An 18,946-nucleotide genomic window follows, 5' to 3' on the forward strand; every position below is an offset into this window, starting at 1 on the left:
TTACATGTGAACACGTATATATGGACATATATACACGTATAATTTCCGCACAACACCTAGTGAATGGCTCCAATGACCGAATATATATTTATTAGTTTAGNAACTACAGAGCCGGAATAGATTCTTTAATAAAAAAGTAACTTAAAAACATGCAAAATAAATTGTCACCTGCAAATTTCCTTGAGGGTTTCTCACAGACAATGCAGCTTGTTTCTCCCAATAATTATACATGTCTATTAAAACTTGACTTGCCATTAGCCTCTGTTGATGCGGTGTCAAATTAGGATACTAAAACAGTCCAAAATTATAAATATTCTTTATTAAAAATTTTCTAAATCTGTAATAAATATATGCACTTTAATTATGGGTTCAAAATTTCCTACATCGTTACGAATAATTTTAAAAATATCCTCCAACTCCGAGTTCGATTGCCTATTTTGAAGAAGCATGCCGGCCTGTCCAGCGCTCATCATTGCGTTATATTGCATCAATAAGTTGTTGGCCTGAGCATTCATCATAGGCGGTGGTTTTCCCTTCTTCTCCTCTTCGTATTCCAACCAAGCCTGTTTTCGTTCCTCCTCGTCCAATTCTTCTTCAGCCTGTTGTAAGTGTAAATTTAAACATATCACGTAAATTAAGTTTTCGTAAATATACGAAAACTTAATTTTCAACATGAGGAAATAATTTTTACCTTGTTCTCCAACAAAGAATCGTGCTCGTGGTAATTCTCCACGACATCTTTGTACTTTAAGAATATCTCTGCCAAGAGTCTATCCTTAGGGAGATTTAACGTGGGTTTGTCCTTGTTATCCTGATACGCCTCGAACATGTACAACTCGTTTAGATTTTGATTGCTGTAATGCCGTTCGATCTGCTGCTCGTCCACAACTCGGCACGAGAGCGAGAGCTTCGTCACCTGACGATTGTAAATTTTTTCCTCCATTGTTCCCGCCGCGAGAAACCGGTACACGTAACACGGCTTCTTCTGACCGAACCTAAACGACAATTAAATCATGTATATCGATAAGCACAACGTACGATCAATTTACACTCAACAATCGGAAATGTCAAAGGAAGGTACCTGTATATGCGGAATATACTCTGTACGTCATGGGAAGGATTCCAACTGGCGTCGAATATAATCACTCTGTTCGCCGCGGTCAAGTTTATTCCCAGTCCTCCCGCGCGTGTTGATATAAGGAACAACCTCGCTCTCGTATTGGTGGGCCTGTTGAATATTTTGCACCACCTGCTTCGATTTTCAGCCGATGTCTGACCGTCCAGGCGAAAGTAATCCAGGCCCAAAGACCAGCTTCCAGTATGATTATCCAGCGTGTCCAGAGATGTATTGTTCTGAGTTTGATCGTCTATTCTTCTGAGAAACTCCTCGATTAAAGTGAGAGAGTACAGAGACTGCGAGAACACGAGCCTGTCGAATAATAAACAATCGATTAAACGAATCTGGTTATTTATTCCAATCACACACTAAACACATACACTTTATCGCCGATCTGTTCGCATTCCTTTAAAATTCCGAAAAGAAGTAACAGTTTGGAGGACACTTTTAGATCTTCAAAATGCTCAGGTTCCACAAACGTTGTCCACCATTCTGCTCTCTCTTCCTCGGGCTCTTCTTTAACCTCTTCTTCCGGTTCCTCTACTAAAAGTCAATTTTGTTTATTAGTTTGATATTTTTATCATCTCATTAATTAATGAATATCTTATTTATTAATTTATATAATTTAAGTGCATTTCTTCTTCTTGTTGTGAAAACTTACCGTCAGGATTATTTCTTGTTCTACGTTTGACGTTCTTTTTCACATCATCAAGAGCTTGAACTTCGCTGTCGCTGCTCGAATCGCTGCTGCTGTCAACATCGGTAGTGTCATCGTTGATAAAATCTTTCAGCGAACCTTCCGAATCGTTTTCCGACTCGCGCATTCTTTTCTTTTCTACTTTCTCCGCGTTCAAACGCAACACTATAGGATGCGTCCAAATCCTTTGTAACGCCTGAAAGTCCGCAAAGAGAGTTCCTCCTGCACCAGAATTTTTGTTTTTTCTAAAAAAACAAAAAAAAACAAGAGTATCCAAATGTATTTGTAAATGAAAAATAATCACAATATCTTAAGAGATACTTGAGTAGAAAAAATATAAGATGTGAAATTTCTGTGGCTATAATACCTTGCGAAATTATCCAAATAAAATCGATACATGTTTATTTGCGGATCTGTCAGTCTGACAAAAATAACGTATTCCTGCTTAGGAGGTAAAAACGGCGTAAGCACAGAATAATCGAATCTTTGCACACTGCCCTCTAACATTTTGTGCAGTACGTGCGCGCGTTTCTTCATTAATTTGACGTCGTATTCCGTGGAATTGTCAAATTGACCGTTTGTTATTGGATTTACAAATCTGTTCATAAATTCCTTTTTCGTACCTAATAGATTCGGTTTCACAAACTGTACCATGCAGTGATCTGCGTGTAACAAAGTTGAAAAAAAAAAGATATTAATTCAAAAACTTACTTACGTAATTAAATACAAAAATTATTTCTACAAATTACACTCACATTCTATCAAGTTATTTTGCAACGGCGTTCCGGTAAGCACTATGCGTCTCCTGGTTCTCACTTTTCTCATGCTTTTGCTCAACGCGGTGTCTTCGTTCTTCAACAAGTGGCCCTCATCACAGACGATCAGATCCGCGCCTGGATCGATCAAGCATTGTTGAATCGCTTCCTTCATGTTTTTGCGCACTCTGCTCGCGGTCGAAAGATTACGGAACATCTCGTAACCGATGATCATCACACCGCCGGTTCTTTGCCAATGCTGAAGCTGACATTTTCTTTCGAAATTCTTTTTAAACCTGGGGAAAGAATTCTGCTGATTCAAAACATTTTTATTTGCAATCAGAATCACTTGTCAAATTCATAAACTGTGAGCGGTAACACCTAAATAAAGACTTTAAACAAAAATAATAGACTGATAAAAAAATCCGAGTATTCTGCTCACCTCGTTAATTCGTACACATCAACGTCCTCGTTCAAGTCTTTCAGCCACGTTTCGTATTCTTGTCGCCAATTAAGCACTGTGCTCAGAGGACAAACTACCAGAACAGTTTTAATACCTGTTTCTTCGTGTGTCAGAAGTGTATGCGTAAGAGCGATTATTTGCAACGTCTTTCCCAGACCCATACAATGCGCGATAATACATCCGGATCCCGATGTGGTCTTTGTTCTTTCGAGAGACTCGAAACAAGCATCCCACATGAATTTGATGCCCTCCGCCTGATGCGGCTTCAGTCGCTTCACCAATTCCTCATGTACGGTAACGAGCTCCTCTTTCGTCTCGGTATTGAAGTCCAAAACCAGCTTATCCACTTTCTCTTCGCCCGCAAGCCTCATTTCGTACATATTATTGTACTAAGATAAGAAAAAACAAGATAGTGTGTTTGTTCGACGTGTACGCGTCAATAATAAACAATAATAGTCTCGCGAGAAACGCACCAGAGATTGGCGCTCGGCGATACGCTTAAGTCTCTCCTCTTCTTCCTTGGCGGCCAGTTTCGTGTCTTCCGCCACTTGTTTGTCCTTGAGAACTTTTCGAATATTTTTTCGACCACTTTTACCAGGTGTGGATCCCTGTGAATTCTTCAGCTCCTCGACACTGCTGTCACTGCTGTCGCTGTCGGATGCCATTTTCTTGATTCGTTTCCGTTTCACTTTCGGTCTGCAGCAAGTTAAAATGCGACATTACAAAACGTTGTAGACACAAATTAAAATTGAACAGGAAATAATTCAATAAATCTAAATTTCGGTCAATTTACTTTTTCTCCTCGAGCGAAGAATCCGAATCTAAGGAAACGCTGCCGCGTTTGTGTTTTCTTTGTTTATCCTTGTCTTTCTTGTCATTTTGTTCCGAAGTGTCGGAATCCGAATCTGAACTACAGTCCGTCAGTATGACATCCGAATCAGAATCCAGAATCCTCCGCCTCTTGTTCTTCTTCTTCTTCATTTTGCGGCGAGTTTCCTCGTTTTCGGAATTACTGAAAACGATTAAAGATTTTTAATTGAAGATTAAAAATTACAAAAATTGCTTATTGATTTTTTATTTAAGAAATGAGATAAAACACACTTACTTATCCTTATCCAGGCTCTCCGCCGTTTTCTCTTGTTTCTTTTTCCATTTTTCTTTTTCAGCCTCGGAATCACTGTCAGAGAATCTCATTGTCAATAGTTTATCTCGTCTCCAACTACTTTTTTCTTTCTTATCCTAAAACAAGAGAATTACATTCCTTTCCTTTCTCATTGCACATATCTGATAATAGATTCAAAATACAATAAATTCTATCTTTATATTTCAAACAAAACTCAATTGTTATTTGTATACTACGTGGATTGTGAAAACTAGTCTATGCTCCTATGTATTTTGTTAAAAATATCACTTAATCGGTCAATTCCAAAATAAAGTAGAAAGTTTTCTTTGGCCCGCACTCTTCGTTTTCTTCAGACTACGATTTTTACACATTAGGAATCGTTAGAAAATTTCTTACACTATCTTCTTTTGAAGTATCCTCTTCAGATTTCTTCAGACGTTTAGTTTGTTTATCACCGGTTTTCCCATCTTCATCATCATTACTTTTATTATCATTGTCACTTTCCACTTCTTTTTCTAGAAGAATGTAAATAACAAAATATCTACTTCAGAAAACAATCTTTTTTGCGCCGCATAAATATTTGATTTTTAAATAAANAAAAAAAAAAAAAAAAAAAAATGATACATGCTTTGAACATTTCCTTTCTTTGAGAGGAATTTCATGCGTGATAATAATTATTTTCTATTTTTAGCGAGCAGAGTTGCTTACCAGAGTATGAATCAGGTGAGTTTAACAGATTCTCTTTCGCGATTCTATTTGCTTCTGAGAGTAAAGCTTCGTTAGATACTGGCTGATCGACTATACCGTTTACTTGAATCAATTCGTCAGAAATGGAATCAGTTTCTGCAGTTATCGAAACTTCACCGTTTTCTATTTGTTTTAAGTAGTCCATCAAAGACTCTTCCTTAGATGTTTGTTTTTCTGTTTGCTGTTTATTCGAGCTTTTTGCGGTTGATAATGCATCACCATCTTCATCCGTTGACGTGTTAGAATCTACTCCCGTTTTGTTCTTGCGTTTCTTTTCGAGCTTAGCCAAATTAGTAAGACTGTAAAGGACAATATGGAAATAAGGTACTTTGGATAATAACTACAGTGAATTTACTACAAACAATTTATTGATCAAAAAATAAAAATTTCTTTGCATGAAGCAAAACTGTGTAAAACAATTAAGTTTACAATGACGTTCTTTACAAAAAATGAAAGATATATAATATATCGCAACCGTAACACATGTATTGACGCAATAAATGTCATTATTTTTCAGTACATTTGAACCATCAAAATTTTCGATTTAAATTTCATTACATTTTATTTCATTTAAATCTCGAGTACAATCATGACAATTAACCTTTATCGCAACAAAACGAAGAAAATTGATTTAAATTTTGCGTATTAATGTGCAGTAAAAAATTCACAATGTGTGATCAATAATGTATATTGTAAAATTATACTATTTATTTGTGACACTACATTTGAAGTAAGACATTTTTCTATTTTGACGTTTTTTGACAACAAATTACAGAAATTTTTATAATACAAAGATGGAAAGTAATCTTTAGTTCGCAATGTACTGAGTGAACAAGCTTAGTAAGCACTTTGTGACTAATGGTCGTCATCGGCATATGCTTTCACATTTGCATACATAGAATAGGTTAATCGCAGGTAATAAACACAAAGCGCTAGATTCTCCTGAATACAGTCTACGTTCAATTTCTTGCGATATCAAACTTATGCACGACACTGCTATACAGCGAGACAAAACACGTTAACCATTCCCGAGTGATAAAAAAAAAAAAAACAAAACTCAAACAGCTAGCTAACACAACAATATTCTATGTTCAAAAAAAAAACTGCTCTACAGTTGTATTACAACATTTCTGTAATCTGCAAGTTCGATTGGTTTTACTTTAATAATCAGTATAATTTCGGAATTTCTCACAGTTAAAAATTGAATTGTATTTCTAACGTGACCTTTACATCATGTCGTAAAATCTTTATAATACATAAATTGTGTTAACACACATTTAAGTCAAACTTTGTGTATGTAAATTACTTCAAGCGATGTAAGACGATAGATAAAGGTTTAAGAGAAAGTTTTTTATACCTTTTGAGTGCCTTTTGTTCCAGATATTCTCTTGATTTTTGTAACGCGCGGGAGTGACGTTTAAGCACTCTCTCGCTTAATCGTACTAAACGAACTTCACATGACATTCGTAATTTCTCGTCATCGTTGTTTTTGTAATAACGATGTTTCTCGAATTTCAATCGCTTTTTGTTCGTTCTGACATTCGTTGATTCCGCGTCGCTGTCGGGCTCGTGAGTGCGTTTCAAATTCTTCGAAACACGTGTCTCCGTTTCCGACGCTAGTTCGACACTAGAGTTTTCACTATTGGAAGCCAGAAGTGCTTTTTTTGCCTTTATATTCTCGGCAGAAGAAGATAATTCGCTTTTCTGAATCACTTCTTGCGAATCACACGACGATTCGGCGGTCTCAGACTCGTCGGTACTGGCTTTCAAAAGTTCTTTCTTTGCAGCTTGTTCCTTTATGGCGTCCTCGTCCAAGGAAATCGATTCGTTCGACTTGTTAATCGGCGAATTGTCTCGCTCAGCTTGAGATGTAACTTCAGTATCAGCTTCCTTCGCCGCACTCATTCGTTTCTTGGTGGGCGATAAGATTATCGTACTGGTATCGCTGTCGTCGTCATCGGAGTTTTTATGTTTCGTTTCTTTCTCCTTCCTGATCTGATCGATAAAGTCTTTTATCATATCCTCAGGTGCGGTATTAATCTCTGTATTTGAAGATGCATTTTCCAACGAATCAGAATCTGATTCTAGCAAATTTTTCTTCGCTAATGCCTCAGAATCGTCGGGAAATTCGTCGTTATTGACTTTTTTTCTGCTTGACGCGTCAGTGTTTTTCGAGTTATTGTCAGTCTTTTTGTTAACTAGTTGAGTGTTTTTGTCCGACACATCTTTCTCGTTTTTCTCGGTATAACAAGATGAAGATGTTTTGGTTTCTTCACTTGGAATTTCATTTAGCAAAGCAGCTTCTTTATTCGAAGATTTGATTTCAGATGAAGATTTTTTATTACATGTTTCCGATGAAGAAATCTCTTTGTTACGATCTGTTTCCGCATCATTTCTCTCTGGTGTTTCTGTCGTTTTGTTTTCCACCTCTTCCGCATCCTCGACAACCTCGCAAGATGTTTCGAATATATCCGCCGATGTATTAAGAACGTGCTCTTCATTTGCGAAAACTTGTTTGCCATTTTGCAACGTTATACTTTTCACACCACTTCTCAAAGGAGAACATTCGACTTCGCTATTGGAAGTCTCAGCGACGGGCGTTGTTCTTTTATCGTCAGACTCGGTATTTGCATCTGCCGAACAGTCTTTGTTATTTTGATTTTCGACATTTTCTGATTGTTCAACCGATTGTGTATTAATTTTCTTTGAAGTGTCCAACGCTGTCGATGTGGTGATTGAAGCATCTCGCGAATCTGCGTGAGTCTCATCGTCACGATCCTTATACGTCAACGATATATCCTCGCTATCAGTCTCAGCATCAACGCCGTTTGGATTATCCTCCGCACGTGAAGGCGTATTCATCTCGTTTTCAACCACTCGCTTCTTCTGCAACGATCTCGATTCGTCCGCCGAAAATATCTGATCGCTGTCGCATTCGGAAACATTGGTATTCTCTTCTTGTTCGTTCATGGCAATAGAAGGTTTATTCTCAACCGCTACACGTTCTTCATTCGATTTCTCCGAAGATTCTTCGCTTTCCGTGAGATTCTCTCGCGTGGACTTTTTCTGCGGTTTCTTCGCGGACGGATTCTTCCACGACTGATAAATAGTCGTCAAATCCGTATATTTTCTATCTATTATCTGTTTTAATTTACTCATTTTCTCCACGGTCTTCAATATAAGCCGTTCATCATCCTTGTTCTTATATTGCAGCTCCAAAGCTTCTATGTGCATTTTGAAGTTCGAACACATCTTTTTACACTCTATTATAATCTGTTTTGCGTCGTCGAGATTTTGACAGGATTCCTCATTGATATTGTTCGTGTTGTTTCCTAAAACCGGTGTCTTCGTGTAATCCACTTCCAAATCCGTCGAGTTTTTCAGAGAGAATTTACTACGATGTACTTTCTGAAGCTTTTCCTTCTGAAATTCTTTGCCGGAACTGTCATCCGACTCTTCATCGTTCTGAACCCTAACGCGACTTTTACCAGTGCTTTGTTTCCTTTTGTATTCGACATCTTCGTCCTCAGATTCGCTCGTCGACTCCAAATGTTTTTTCGCTCTGGCTTTAGTCTTTTTATTGGAAGATTTAATTTCTCTTTTTTTGTCTTGATAGACAGTATTCTTTGGAAGACCTTTGCGCGCATTTGATATCTTGTTCGTGGAATTATTCTCCTCAGACTCACTGTCGGAAGATTCAGTGCAACTGCGTTTATTTATTTTATTTTTCACCTCTTTTTCGATCCTAACATTGGACTTGATTGCGTGTCTTTGCTTAGACGCAATTTTATCTCTCACAGTCGATTTCGATGCGGTCTCTTCCTCCGAAGAACTGGAATCCTGTTCCTTTCGTTTAATCGATTTTGTATCTCTTCCGTTCTTAAATGCACTCTGTTTGTGCGAAGTAGCCAACTTCTCGCTTATTATTGAACAATCGGAAGAACTCGTTTCAACTTCTACTAATTGTTTGGGCGGAACAGAACTGGTCTTTTGTTTTATTTGACAGCTTGTATTATTTGTTTTCTGTGCCATTCTCGTAGCGACAAATGCACTTCCACTCGAATCGGTATCATCGTCATCACACAAAACCGCCAGAGTCTTTCTTATCTCTTGTGATTTTTGTAATCGTAGTTTCTGTGATGGCAGAGTGCGTTTATTCATCTTGCTTTTCCTGTTAGTTTTTCTGAAACAGAAGATCCATTCCTCATATGTATTTATCTCCTCTTCCGTACGCGAAAGTATACACATGCATGTCTCTCGTTCTTCTTTAATATCGTCGTTATCAAACAGTTTAGTATCTGTCAGCCAGTCCTGTAGCGATAAATGCGATAGACTTTATTTTGCTCTTCTCTTTCTTTCACATGTCTTGCTCTTTACATGTATTTGCGTCCTACCAGTTTTCTTCTAACAATATATTATATTAGAACAGAACGGACTAACAGCATCAATCATTAAAGCACATGCTATGTGAGAAGTTTAACTTCATTGACACATGCGACTTTTAGACATCTAAGTAAATTAGTGAAAAGTTTCTATCTTTATTACATACAATTAGATTCCTGGTTTATACGGGACTCATTTTACGCGGGTTTACGTGACTATTAAGGCCCGACGCCAGTTTCTTTTTTTTACGCAATCCCCAATTTACGCAGTTCAAACACGCGTGCGCAGCATGCGTAAGTACCGAAACTCTATATTATACGTGACCGAAACTAGAGTTTTAGAGCACTCTAACCTCCAAAAAAAATCTCGTACTACCAACCTACACTGTTTACGCGGATTAGGCCTGTTCTACGACAGAGCCTTCCAACTGATCACGTGACTGCATAGAAATCTTATGCCGTAAACCGCACGTCGTGCGCGAGTTGGAAGGCTCTGAGCCTTAATCCTTGAAAAACTTTCGTATACGAAACTATACTGTTAATGTCACATGTACTATAGACTTTTGTATGCGCAAATTGTTCAAGAATCGAGGTCCTGTTCTACAATACAGTCGTAAGCTGTTAGTCGTGAGAAATTGACCAATTACAAACAAATCACAGAAGAATAATCGATTGTGATTGGTCAATTTCTTATGACTTACAGCTTACGACTGTATTGTAGAACAGACCTTACAACCGGAATCGGAAGTTGCAAATTTCCGCGTAAACCGGGAATCCAATATATAACAAATGATATACATACATACATACATACATACATACATATATATATATATATATATATATATGTATATATATTTACATTCCATACACATTATAAAAAACAGCCATAAAAATAGAAACAAAATTATATCTATTACACAATTTAGTTTATAAAATTTTACTTACACAATACTATCCATTACAGTAGAACACACAGCTCTCAGCTCCCAAAATGGTTTAGGATTACATATACAACATTTCCAATCATCGTCTGCCGCATTCAACAGTTCTCGATTCACGTTCCTTTTCAAACATCCCTAAAAAACAAACAAGAATTGACAACAGCAAGAATCTAAGTCTATCAAAGAATAGAGTAAAAATTCATTTTTTAAATTAAAGATTTAATAAAAACATGTAAATAAATTAGGTGAATCAATTGAATTTACCTTACAAAATGAGGAATCACAATTTTTATCACCACATTCGTATAATTTTTTATTATGGCCACATATATAGCAATATTTTCCTTCAGATTTGTTATGCACCTCATTAAAGTAATCCCAGCATGTCTGTACAAAAAAAAAAGATTTAAAATATATAAAATTTATTATAATCCACAAATCTTAAAATACATGCATATAACAAAGATTTAAGAAAACTACATATCTGTCTGTCATATATATTACCTTGCACTGCAATATTCCCATCACTGAATGAGAAAAGACTCGATCCATTTCAACTTTTAACTCATTGCCACAGGAAGTGCATACTAGCAATCTTGTTTTAGCAATTCTAATCTCTATAAGTACAACATACACAAAATGTGATATTTTAAACTAAAACTTTTTATGTAAAACCAATTTATTTGTTATACAGACTTATTATTACATATACACTTGACTTACTAAGATACACTGACATTACTTGTATTTTAATTCTAGAAAAACATGACGCACAAATTACATGTTTTTTTTTTTTTTTTTTTTTTTCAACTTACCATGAAAATGTTTTTTCCGGTAATTCATCTCTTGCTCCGTAATTTTAATTTTTCTCTGAAAATTCAACACAAATGTAATACACATAAAGCCAACATTACACCGGTTGTTTTCCTCATCTCTTTGGATTACCTGATCAAATTCTGCCAATATATGTATATGATAACGCAAAAATGCAAAGTTAGTAGTGTATCATTCTCACCTTTGATGACATGATTGCAATCGATTGGCGTCTAATAGTTAACAGTTAATCGAACTAACAAACAACGACAGAGAAAACCATACATGCAAATACGCGTACGAACTGCACAAGTTTAATCAAAACGTTTGATAAAAACAGTGTACTGCGGCCATTTTACGTTGTTTAAGACTCAAGTACGATACGAGTTCTATGCAAACATCCAGAATTTCGAATATATATTCTTCACAACTATTCTATGTATTATCAGTTAGTAGACTAAAAAAAAAAATCGCGTTCGGCGCACGCGATGCACTCTTCTTTGCGCACGCGAGTTTTACCGAGTTTTCCTCGTACAATTGGCCGCCGCAATATACACATCCACATAAGTACCACATGTACATATGTTTGTACATACATGTATATCGCGGAATTGGCGCGTGCGCGTTCACGGTGCACCAAACCAACCAATCAAATTTATTTCGTAGTGTCAGTTGCGATCCGTTGAAAATTGAACCATTAATTTAATGACTCACCAGCCAATAAAAAACCGGAGCGACCGTCGAAAATTAATAACCTTATTCAGTTGGCAGCATTGCGATTCTCCCTCCTGTCGTTCTCATTGTTGCTGTTTTGTGGCCGGCGTGTTTGCTAGTTTACGTTTTTGGTCCTTTGGTTGTTTTTCGTGACGTAAAACTCTTTTCTTGGAATTTCTTGAAATTACGCTACGTATCAGGTAACATAGACAATCGAAACAGTTGGTCGAAAACGCGAGGTAAATCGGTTGGCGGAGGTTGTGCGGTGGCGGTTGCGGAAGATGGATAATTTGGAGGAGGTGTTGCAAGCGCTCGACGAGTTCCAGAAGATGCGTCCGACGGTGATACCGCAGGAGCTGGAGGACTATCTGTGCTGGGTCGCGAAAACGGGCGATCCCGTGTATCAGTGGTCGTTGATCAAGACGCTATTCCGGGAAAAGCTCACTCGCGTGATGACGGATTTTTACGAGAACTGCCCTACTCTGGAACTCGCGCCCTGTCCGAACGTCGAGCACTTCAACTACGACACGATGAAGAGTAATCTTCTCGAGAGATTGGAGTCGTTCGCCAACGCGCCGTTCACAGTGCAACGAATATGCGAGTTGCTGACTGCCCCGCGCAAGGAGTACAATCGCGTCGACAAGTTTATGCGCGCCATCGAGAAGAACATTCTGGTTGTCTCGACGCGGGAACCCGGACCAATAGCGAGACGCGGTGAAACCGGCGACGGCATGATGAACGGATCCGTCGAAGAGGACACCGCCTCGATCACTCAGCAGCAGCCGCCACCGCCACCACCGTCACCATCACCCTCGCAGTCACAGCCACTGGCAACGCAAGCACTGTCCCAGTCCTCACAGACCACACAGCCGGTGCAACAGACCTCTCAGGATGTTGAAATGGAGTACTGGGAGAAGGATTGCAATTCCACTGTCACTATCAGTGTGCACACTGTAGAAAATGAACCACCGCTGCTTCACAGCAGTGTCATGCCCACTGCGGGTTCTCCTCTGGCTAAAAACGTATTCAGCGCAGATGAGAATAGTCGAGAGAAGTTGGAACAAGCTGTCTCAAGAACAGAGATTGCTGCACCTAGTTACGCCTCCACTGCTTCAGACTTTTCCACGATATCGCACTTAGCTTCGCAGACACATGAGCCAGTATCGACCGTACCAGCTGGTTTGGTAGTGCACAGTCTGCCGACTGTTGCGACTGTTTCCAGCGACACTTCCGTTGGTAATACCAATGTAACCGAGGCGATTATAAACGAAAACACTAATTCGCAAAGCAATTTAGAGCTGGAAAACGAAGATGTCGAAGCGACGAAGCTGGCGACCGTCGCGACAACAGCTATGACCACAACAACAGCCACAACGACAACACCATCGACAACTTCAACATCAGCATCGACCACGACGGTAACAGTAGTAGCGACGGTAATACCGTTGACAACAGATACCACGCGTAAATTACAGGCTGCTTTTCAGGCAAAACGTTACGAAAGCGACGATGGCGACAAGTGCTTGGACAAGTCTGACGAGAAATCATCAGATTCATCAACGGCGGACAATCCGGAAGAGGGAATTGAACATTCCGTGAAGAGCGAGGAAAGCACATCGACCAAGACAAACTCCGAATACATTCACTCGGACGAGATGTCTCGCGACGAGAGTAGATTGAATGAAAGTTTGTTACAAACCGATGCTGAGATGAGATCCGACACTTTGGCGAATAACGTCGGAAGTGTTGCTGAGGAAAGAATTTCGGACAAATCGGAGGAGGAGACAACATCGATTCTCGAAGAGATAAATGAAGAGAATTTGCATTCTAAGAGCGATGAAGATACGAAAACAGCAGTATCTGTGGATTCTCAGTCCGTCGCGAAGAAAGATAGTACAATTACATTGAACGATGGCGCAACTGCGGTTATTGTATCGAGTAATGAAGCTTTATTTAAATCTGAGAAGATCGACACGTTCTCCAAGGAAGAGTCAGTCTCTACCAAAGAGAGTTTCGTACACGATCAGTCTGTAAACCAAAACACCGAGAACGCAGATGGAACAGATAAAGCTTCCGAGATTCTCAGACTTGTATCTTCCAGTAACAATAATAGACAAGAAGAAGTGCGAGATCCTGAAATCAATTCGGACAACTTGAAAATGACGGAAATTTCCAATGATAAAACGGCTTTAGTGGAATCCATGGAATCGGAACCGATGAGCGTCGTAGAGAAACCCAAAGAAGTAATGTCTGTAATAGAAAAACTCGATCTTGTCACGCCTAATGTCGAGATGGCAGAGAATCTCGATAATGGCAATTGTTCGTCTCCGAAAGAGGACAAATTGGGAACAAGCGTTCAAGATGATAATTTAGAAACTATGGAAAGCAATCAGGCGACGGCGTGTATAAAAGAGAATCAGTCTTCTGTAATAGAGTGCCGAAAGGATCAAGACCCAATGGAACTGATGGAGGTCGAAGAGGAGGAGTCGTTGTCGACGCAGGACGAATCGATGGAACAGGAAACGACGGAGGATTTGCCGAAGAGTTAATCTTGACTTATCTAATCAAGTGATGTGTGGTGATGTTGCATGTCTCCCTTTCTCAATTTCTGGCTTGATATTTGATATCTGTTTTGAAGATGTCAAACGAGGCAGCACATAAATATCTTTGTGCATAGACAAGATTCTTCTGAAAAAAAACAAAAAACAAAAAAAAACAAAAAAACGTGGTATGAGTATTAATTTCTTCATAACACTCAATTAGGGATGGAATTTAAGTTTAACGAAATTAATAGTCTCTTGTTTCGAAATTTTCAACGCTATGACAGTTTTTTCGTTAGTTTGAGTAAAAAATTTGCCGTCGTCTACGTCTGTATAAAGGGATTTATTCAAATGAATTTTCTAACTCTTTGAAGAAAGAAAGAAAAAAAAGAACACTGCCTACTACAAGAAAAAACTCTCCCTTCCCCTTCCCCCCAAAAAATTGTAATACCGAAATACCACCTTGTGTATAGAAGCCAAATTTGGTAAGCATTTCAATATGGATATTTATACAAAAAAATATACCATAGATACTTGCTTAGAATAAGGTTGTGCCTATAACTATACTAACTGTGTATATTGCATATCGGACAAATATATCTGATGATTTATGTTTTTGAAATAATAACGCGTACGAAAGAGTAATAGAGATTCCGAGAAGACGTAGAAACTCCTTATAACTGGAAAACAAACGGAAGATAAATTTTCGTTTATATTCACGGCCTTATGCTAAGTTTCTGTTGTAAATCTCGGATCATTCGGTTTTACTTTATTTAGTACGATACGAGTGTTTGAGATTAATCGGATGTACATTGAGAAAAAAACTACATATTTACACGTGACAACATCTTGGAAATGTTGGAACAATGTTGCTTCAAAAAGTCGTCGATGAAATTTTGTTTGATTTTGACCGTATACATACGTGTATATTGACGGACACACATACGTACGATCTACAATTGAAATTATTGCAAGACTTTTCTTTTATAGTTTCTTTGTCGTCAAACAAAATCGTATTTCTTTACAATGATAATTATTACATATATATATATATATAAAACAGAAGAGAAAAGAGTAGGAAGATATTTTAAGTACCTAAGTGTGATTAGCTTTTTTGTGATCAAAAGATATAGTATTATTCTCTTTCTCGTATATTATGTTTGATGTACGCTAAAAAAAACCCAAAACAAAAATGAACAAGAAATAGTTCGACATTAAAATTGTCTACAGATTCTGATCGGAACAAAAAATCCCCGAAACAGCTTCCATCGCAAATTATTAACATTTATATTCTTATTGATCGGACACGTGGTAAGAGATCTATTAGGATCGTTTCAAACCGCTTTATTCGTATCTGCACAAAGTGTTTTCGAGCTCATTCGGATTCGATGCGAATCTATGGAAAAAAAAAAAACGTTATTAGATAAATATTGTAGGAATGGGATACATTAATTTAAGGATTAAAAAAAATTATATATAAAATATAGACTTAGTAACAAATCATACACACACGAATGTGGATATTTCAATATAGCTTGTACATTATTTTATAAGAAAATATATATAAAAAGGATTGTCGATATATGTTTTATTCGTAGTATGTACCTGACCTTGTTATATATATATATATATATATATATATGTATATATATAATATAAAAAAATAAGAACAAAAATAAGATCGATATCACATTGCTGCCACGATATAATAGTTTGTATCCATAAATACCTCGCCGTTCATAACTATATAAAATGTTACGCGAAAATGTTACGTATCTTTCTATAAAAGTAATAAACGCGTACAGCACTTGATATGTAAACAAAAAATATATCTATTATGTATATATATACACTATATATGTATAAATATATAGATATATATATATGCATCTCGCACACTCCTATTTTTATTTCCAGTTCAGATGCAAAAAATTTTTCTGTCAAGTTTTTTTAAGTTTTTGATATTTATATATTTAAAATATACATACAAATATATTTATATGATACATATGTACATATATGTACAATTGCGAGTCGATAAATAATTATACAATTGTTCATTTGTATACGACGACATTCTGTACATTTATTCTACATAAAAGCTTGATGTTTCACTAATTTTTTGAAATGACCGTGTTCCAAATTCATCAGCTCGTCGTAGGTGCCGGTTTCCGCTACTTTTCCACCGTCGAGCACCACGATTTTATCAGCGTTCTTTATTGTACTGAGTCTGTGCGCAATCGTTATTACGGTCCTCCCGCGAATAGCGTGTTCTAAAGCTTTTTGAACAAAATACTCGCTTTCCGCGTCTAAGGCACTAGTCGCTTCATCCAATATCAAAATTTTCGGTTTCTAAAAAGAAAAAAATAAAGGATAACGCATGCTAATTGTTGTTTTCAACAATTGTTTCTTACTCCGCTTGATAAATTACCTTTATTAATGCCCTAGCAATGGCAACTCTCTGACGTTGTCCGCCGCTGAGTGTAATGCCTCTTTCTCCCACTAACGTGTCTAATCCGTCGGTCATTTTTTCCGTAAACTCCAACACATGTGCTAGTCGCGCGGCTTCCTCCACTTCGAAATCCGTCGCGTATTCCACTCCGTACAGTATATTTTCTCTTATTGACCCGCTGAAGAGAACTGGTTCTTGAGAAACGACGCCAATTTGTGATTTTACCCACGTAGGATCGAGTAAACGGAGATCGTGATTATCTAAAAGTATCGATCCTTCAATAGGATCGTACAACCTTAACAAAAGCGATGCTATCGTGGATTTGCCAGAGCCTGAGGAACCGACTATAGCTGTCATGGAACATTTTTCTATATTCACATTAAATCCCTTCAACACGGCCACTGTTTCCCGCGTTGGATAAGCGAAGAAAACATTTCGGAACGTCACGTTCCCCGACAATTCCTTTTCTAAAATTTGTCCGCCCTCAATAGGAATGAGCGATTGTCTATTAATAAACTCGAACAGGCGAGCATTCGCACCCAGAGCTTTATTTAATTCGCTATATGCTGAAGACAGTCCGTTCAGAGACACTCCCACATATCCTGCGTATAACAGAAAGGCGCTTAAACTTCCGATTGTTATACTGGAGTTGGAAACCATGAACACTCCGTTGTAAAGGACCGAAAGAACGATCGCGTTACCGGAGAGGCCGGTCATGCCGAAGAACATCCCTCTGTACAAACTTTCTTTGTAACACATCTTGAGAACATCCTGCAGCTTGTCGTTGTATCTATCTATTTCGCGTTTTTCCTGCGCGAACACTTTGACAGTTCTAATATTGCTGATTTTTTCTTCCGCCGTTGAATTAAGCACCGCAAAACTGCTCTGCAGATCCTTGGAAATTCTTTTCAAAACGCGTCCCCACATAACAGCGACGATTGCAACGGGCGGTACTACAGCTAAACCCAACAAGGCAAGCGACGGCGACACATAAAACATCATTGACACACCCGTGACAGCCATAATAGCAGAACGTAAGCCATCTGATATGTTGGATGTAACAGCAGAACTGATTAGTTGTGTATCTCCTAAAATAAATCAAGAGAAAATAAAATGAAGAAAATTTTGAGCATGATATTTATATGTATATATATATATATATATATACTTTAACGTTACTAAATTTAACAAAATATGTAACATTTACTTACCACTTAATCTTCCTACTAGTTCTCCTGTACTTTCTTTATCAAACATCGCTGTTTCCTGTTGAAGAATAGCAGTATATGCCTTTTTCCTCAGAGACTGTGTGATTCTGTGTCCTGCAGTAGACATTAAGTAAACTCTGCTGAAGTTGCTCAGACCTCCTATGACAAATACTACAAGTAGAGCAAGAGTTAATCGATTAAGGTTTTCTTTCATGTTTGTCTTCTCCACAGTATTGACAACATCTATCACTTTGCCGAGGCAAAAAGGAACCGCCATTGTGACACTGGATGATACAAGCAAGAATGCAATAGCTTTTATTAGAGTCCATTTTTCAGGTACGGCGAGTAAAATCAAGTTCTTCAATTCAGAGCTCTTTTTCACTTGGACAGAATGCACAATCTTCGCTGACGAAGTGTCAGTTTTAATAGCATTGGTTGTATAATGTCTTAATCCAATAAACATACGACCTTCCTTAGACACTTTTGTAGTTTGCCTTAGGCATAGAGGAATCAAATACTTTTTTGATATATCAGTATTGCCGTATCCTGGTTTTCGAACGACAGCGGAATTGATCAATAATTTCCAAAGAAGCGTCATAGTATGCGTTGTCTGATTAATGTAGTATGTAACATGTGTATAATAAATAATTGTCAATCCCGAATGGTTCCTTGAGTCAATCTTCGGAGTCCAGGCTAACCTAAAATACAATCATAAACTTCTATTGTCATCATAACTACGCGTACAAAAAAAAATCAATTGCGGTAGTAGGGAACTATGTAATTTTCTAAGCAACCTCTTCTAACAGCTTTGAATTTTGATTAATCATTCCCTTCATGATTCTAACCCTAACGGTATACTACCAGAGAGAAACCTGAGAGCGGCCATCCTATTGTAATTTTTTACGACGGTTTCAGCCGCTGGTTTTAGCCGTATTTCCACAAAAGTGGAACTCAAAGGCCGTTCTACATTAAACGCAAGTAGCAGATCTCG

The 18,946-nt window shown here is 37.7% G+C and overlaps 3 protein-coding genes across 9 annotated transcripts in view; 1 reads left to right on the top strand and 2 right to left on the bottom strand.

The window, feature by feature from the left end:
- Positions 1 to 11,593, bottom strand: part of LOC109860991 (transcriptional regulator ATRX-like) — a 13,542-nt gene extending 1,949 nt beyond the window's left edge. The window contains exons 1-20 of one of the 4 annotated variants that reach the window (XM_020440436.1): positions 11,244 to 11,593; positions 11,044 to 11,098; positions 10,733 to 10,845; positions 10,493 to 10,615; positions 10,233 to 10,363; positions 6,260 to 9,085; positions 4,864 to 5,201; positions 4,552 to 4,670; positions 4,138 to 4,271; positions 3,826 to 4,044; positions 3,506 to 3,728; positions 3,012 to 3,421; positions 2,570 to 2,865; positions 2,182 to 2,476; positions 1,779 to 2,059; positions 1,498 to 1,657; positions 1,082 to 1,429; positions 692 to 995; positions 384 to 599; positions 169 to 288 (exon numbers count right to left, since the gene is read on the bottom strand). In XM_020440436.1, coding sequence (XP_020296025.1) covers positions 169 to 288; positions 384 to 599; positions 692 to 995; positions 1,082 to 1,429; positions 1,498 to 1,657; positions 1,779 to 2,059; positions 2,182 to 2,476; positions 2,570 to 2,865; positions 3,012 to 3,421; positions 3,506 to 3,728; positions 3,826 to 4,044; positions 4,138 to 4,271; positions 4,552 to 4,670; positions 4,864 to 5,201; positions 6,260 to 9,085; positions 10,233 to 10,363; positions 10,493 to 10,615; positions 10,733 to 10,845; positions 11,044 to 11,098; positions 11,244 to 11,255 — 6,723 coding nt within the window. In that variant the 5' untranslated portion in view covers positions 11,256 to 11,593. Of the gene's footprint in view, positions 1 to 168; positions 289 to 383; positions 600 to 691; positions 996 to 1,081; positions 1,430 to 1,497; positions 1,661 to 1,778; positions 2,060 to 2,181; positions 2,477 to 2,569; positions 2,866 to 3,011; positions 3,422 to 3,505; positions 3,729 to 3,825; positions 4,045 to 4,137; positions 4,272 to 4,551; positions 4,671 to 4,863; positions 5,202 to 6,259; positions 9,086 to 9,451; positions 9,826 to 10,232; positions 10,364 to 10,492; positions 10,616 to 10,732; positions 10,846 to 11,043; positions 11,099 to 11,243 lie in introns of those variants that run through there. The other 3 variants (XM_020440435.1, XM_020440438.1, XM_020440437.1) reach the window with 3 other exon arrangements.
- Positions 11,594 to 11,835: 242 nt separating this feature from the next.
- LOC109860989 (serine/threonine-protein phosphatase 4 regulatory subunit 2) lies at positions 11,836 to 15,717 on the top strand. Its single transcript, XM_020440434.1, has one exon. It carries the CDS (start codon positions 12,037 to 12,039, stop codon positions 14,302 to 14,304), a length of 2,268 nt encoding a protein of 755 aa, XP_020296023.1. The 5' UTR covers positions 11,836 to 12,036; the 3' UTR covers positions 14,305 to 15,717.
- Positions 15,718 to 16,301: 584 nt separating this feature from the next.
- LOC109860984 (ATP-binding cassette sub-family B member 10, mitochondrial) lies at positions 16,302 to 18,849 on the bottom strand. 4 transcript variants are annotated; one of them, XM_020440422.1, is made up of 4 exons: positions 18,750 to 18,849; positions 17,959 to 18,653; positions 16,727 to 17,835; positions 16,302 to 16,647 (listed from the first exon to the last, which is right to left on the bottom strand). In XM_020440422.1, exons 2-4 carry the CDS (start codon positions 18,551 to 18,553, stop codon positions 16,387 to 16,389), a joined length of 1,965 nt encoding a protein of 654 aa, XP_020296011.1. In that variant the 5' UTR covers positions 18,554 to 18,653; positions 18,750 to 18,849; the 3' UTR covers positions 16,302 to 16,386. The 4 variants fall into 4 exon arrangements, with proteins under 4 accessions (XP_020296011.1, XP_020296012.1, XP_020296013.1 ...); XM_020440423.1 differs by having other exon boundaries at positions 17,959 to 18,674; XM_020440424.1 differs by having other exon boundaries at positions 17,959 to 18,671; positions 18,750 to 18,848.
- Positions 18,850 to 18,946: the final 97 nt, after the last annotated feature.

The sequence above is a fragment of the Pseudomyrmex gracilis genome, unplaced genomic scaffold (genome assembly GCF_002006095.1).
Source record: "Pseudomyrmex gracilis isolate BER0280 unplaced genomic scaffold, ASM200609v1 scaffold_533, whole genome shotgun sequence".
Taxonomy (NCBI): Eukaryota; Metazoa; Arthropoda; class Insecta; order Hymenoptera; family Formicidae; genus Pseudomyrmex; species Pseudomyrmex gracilis.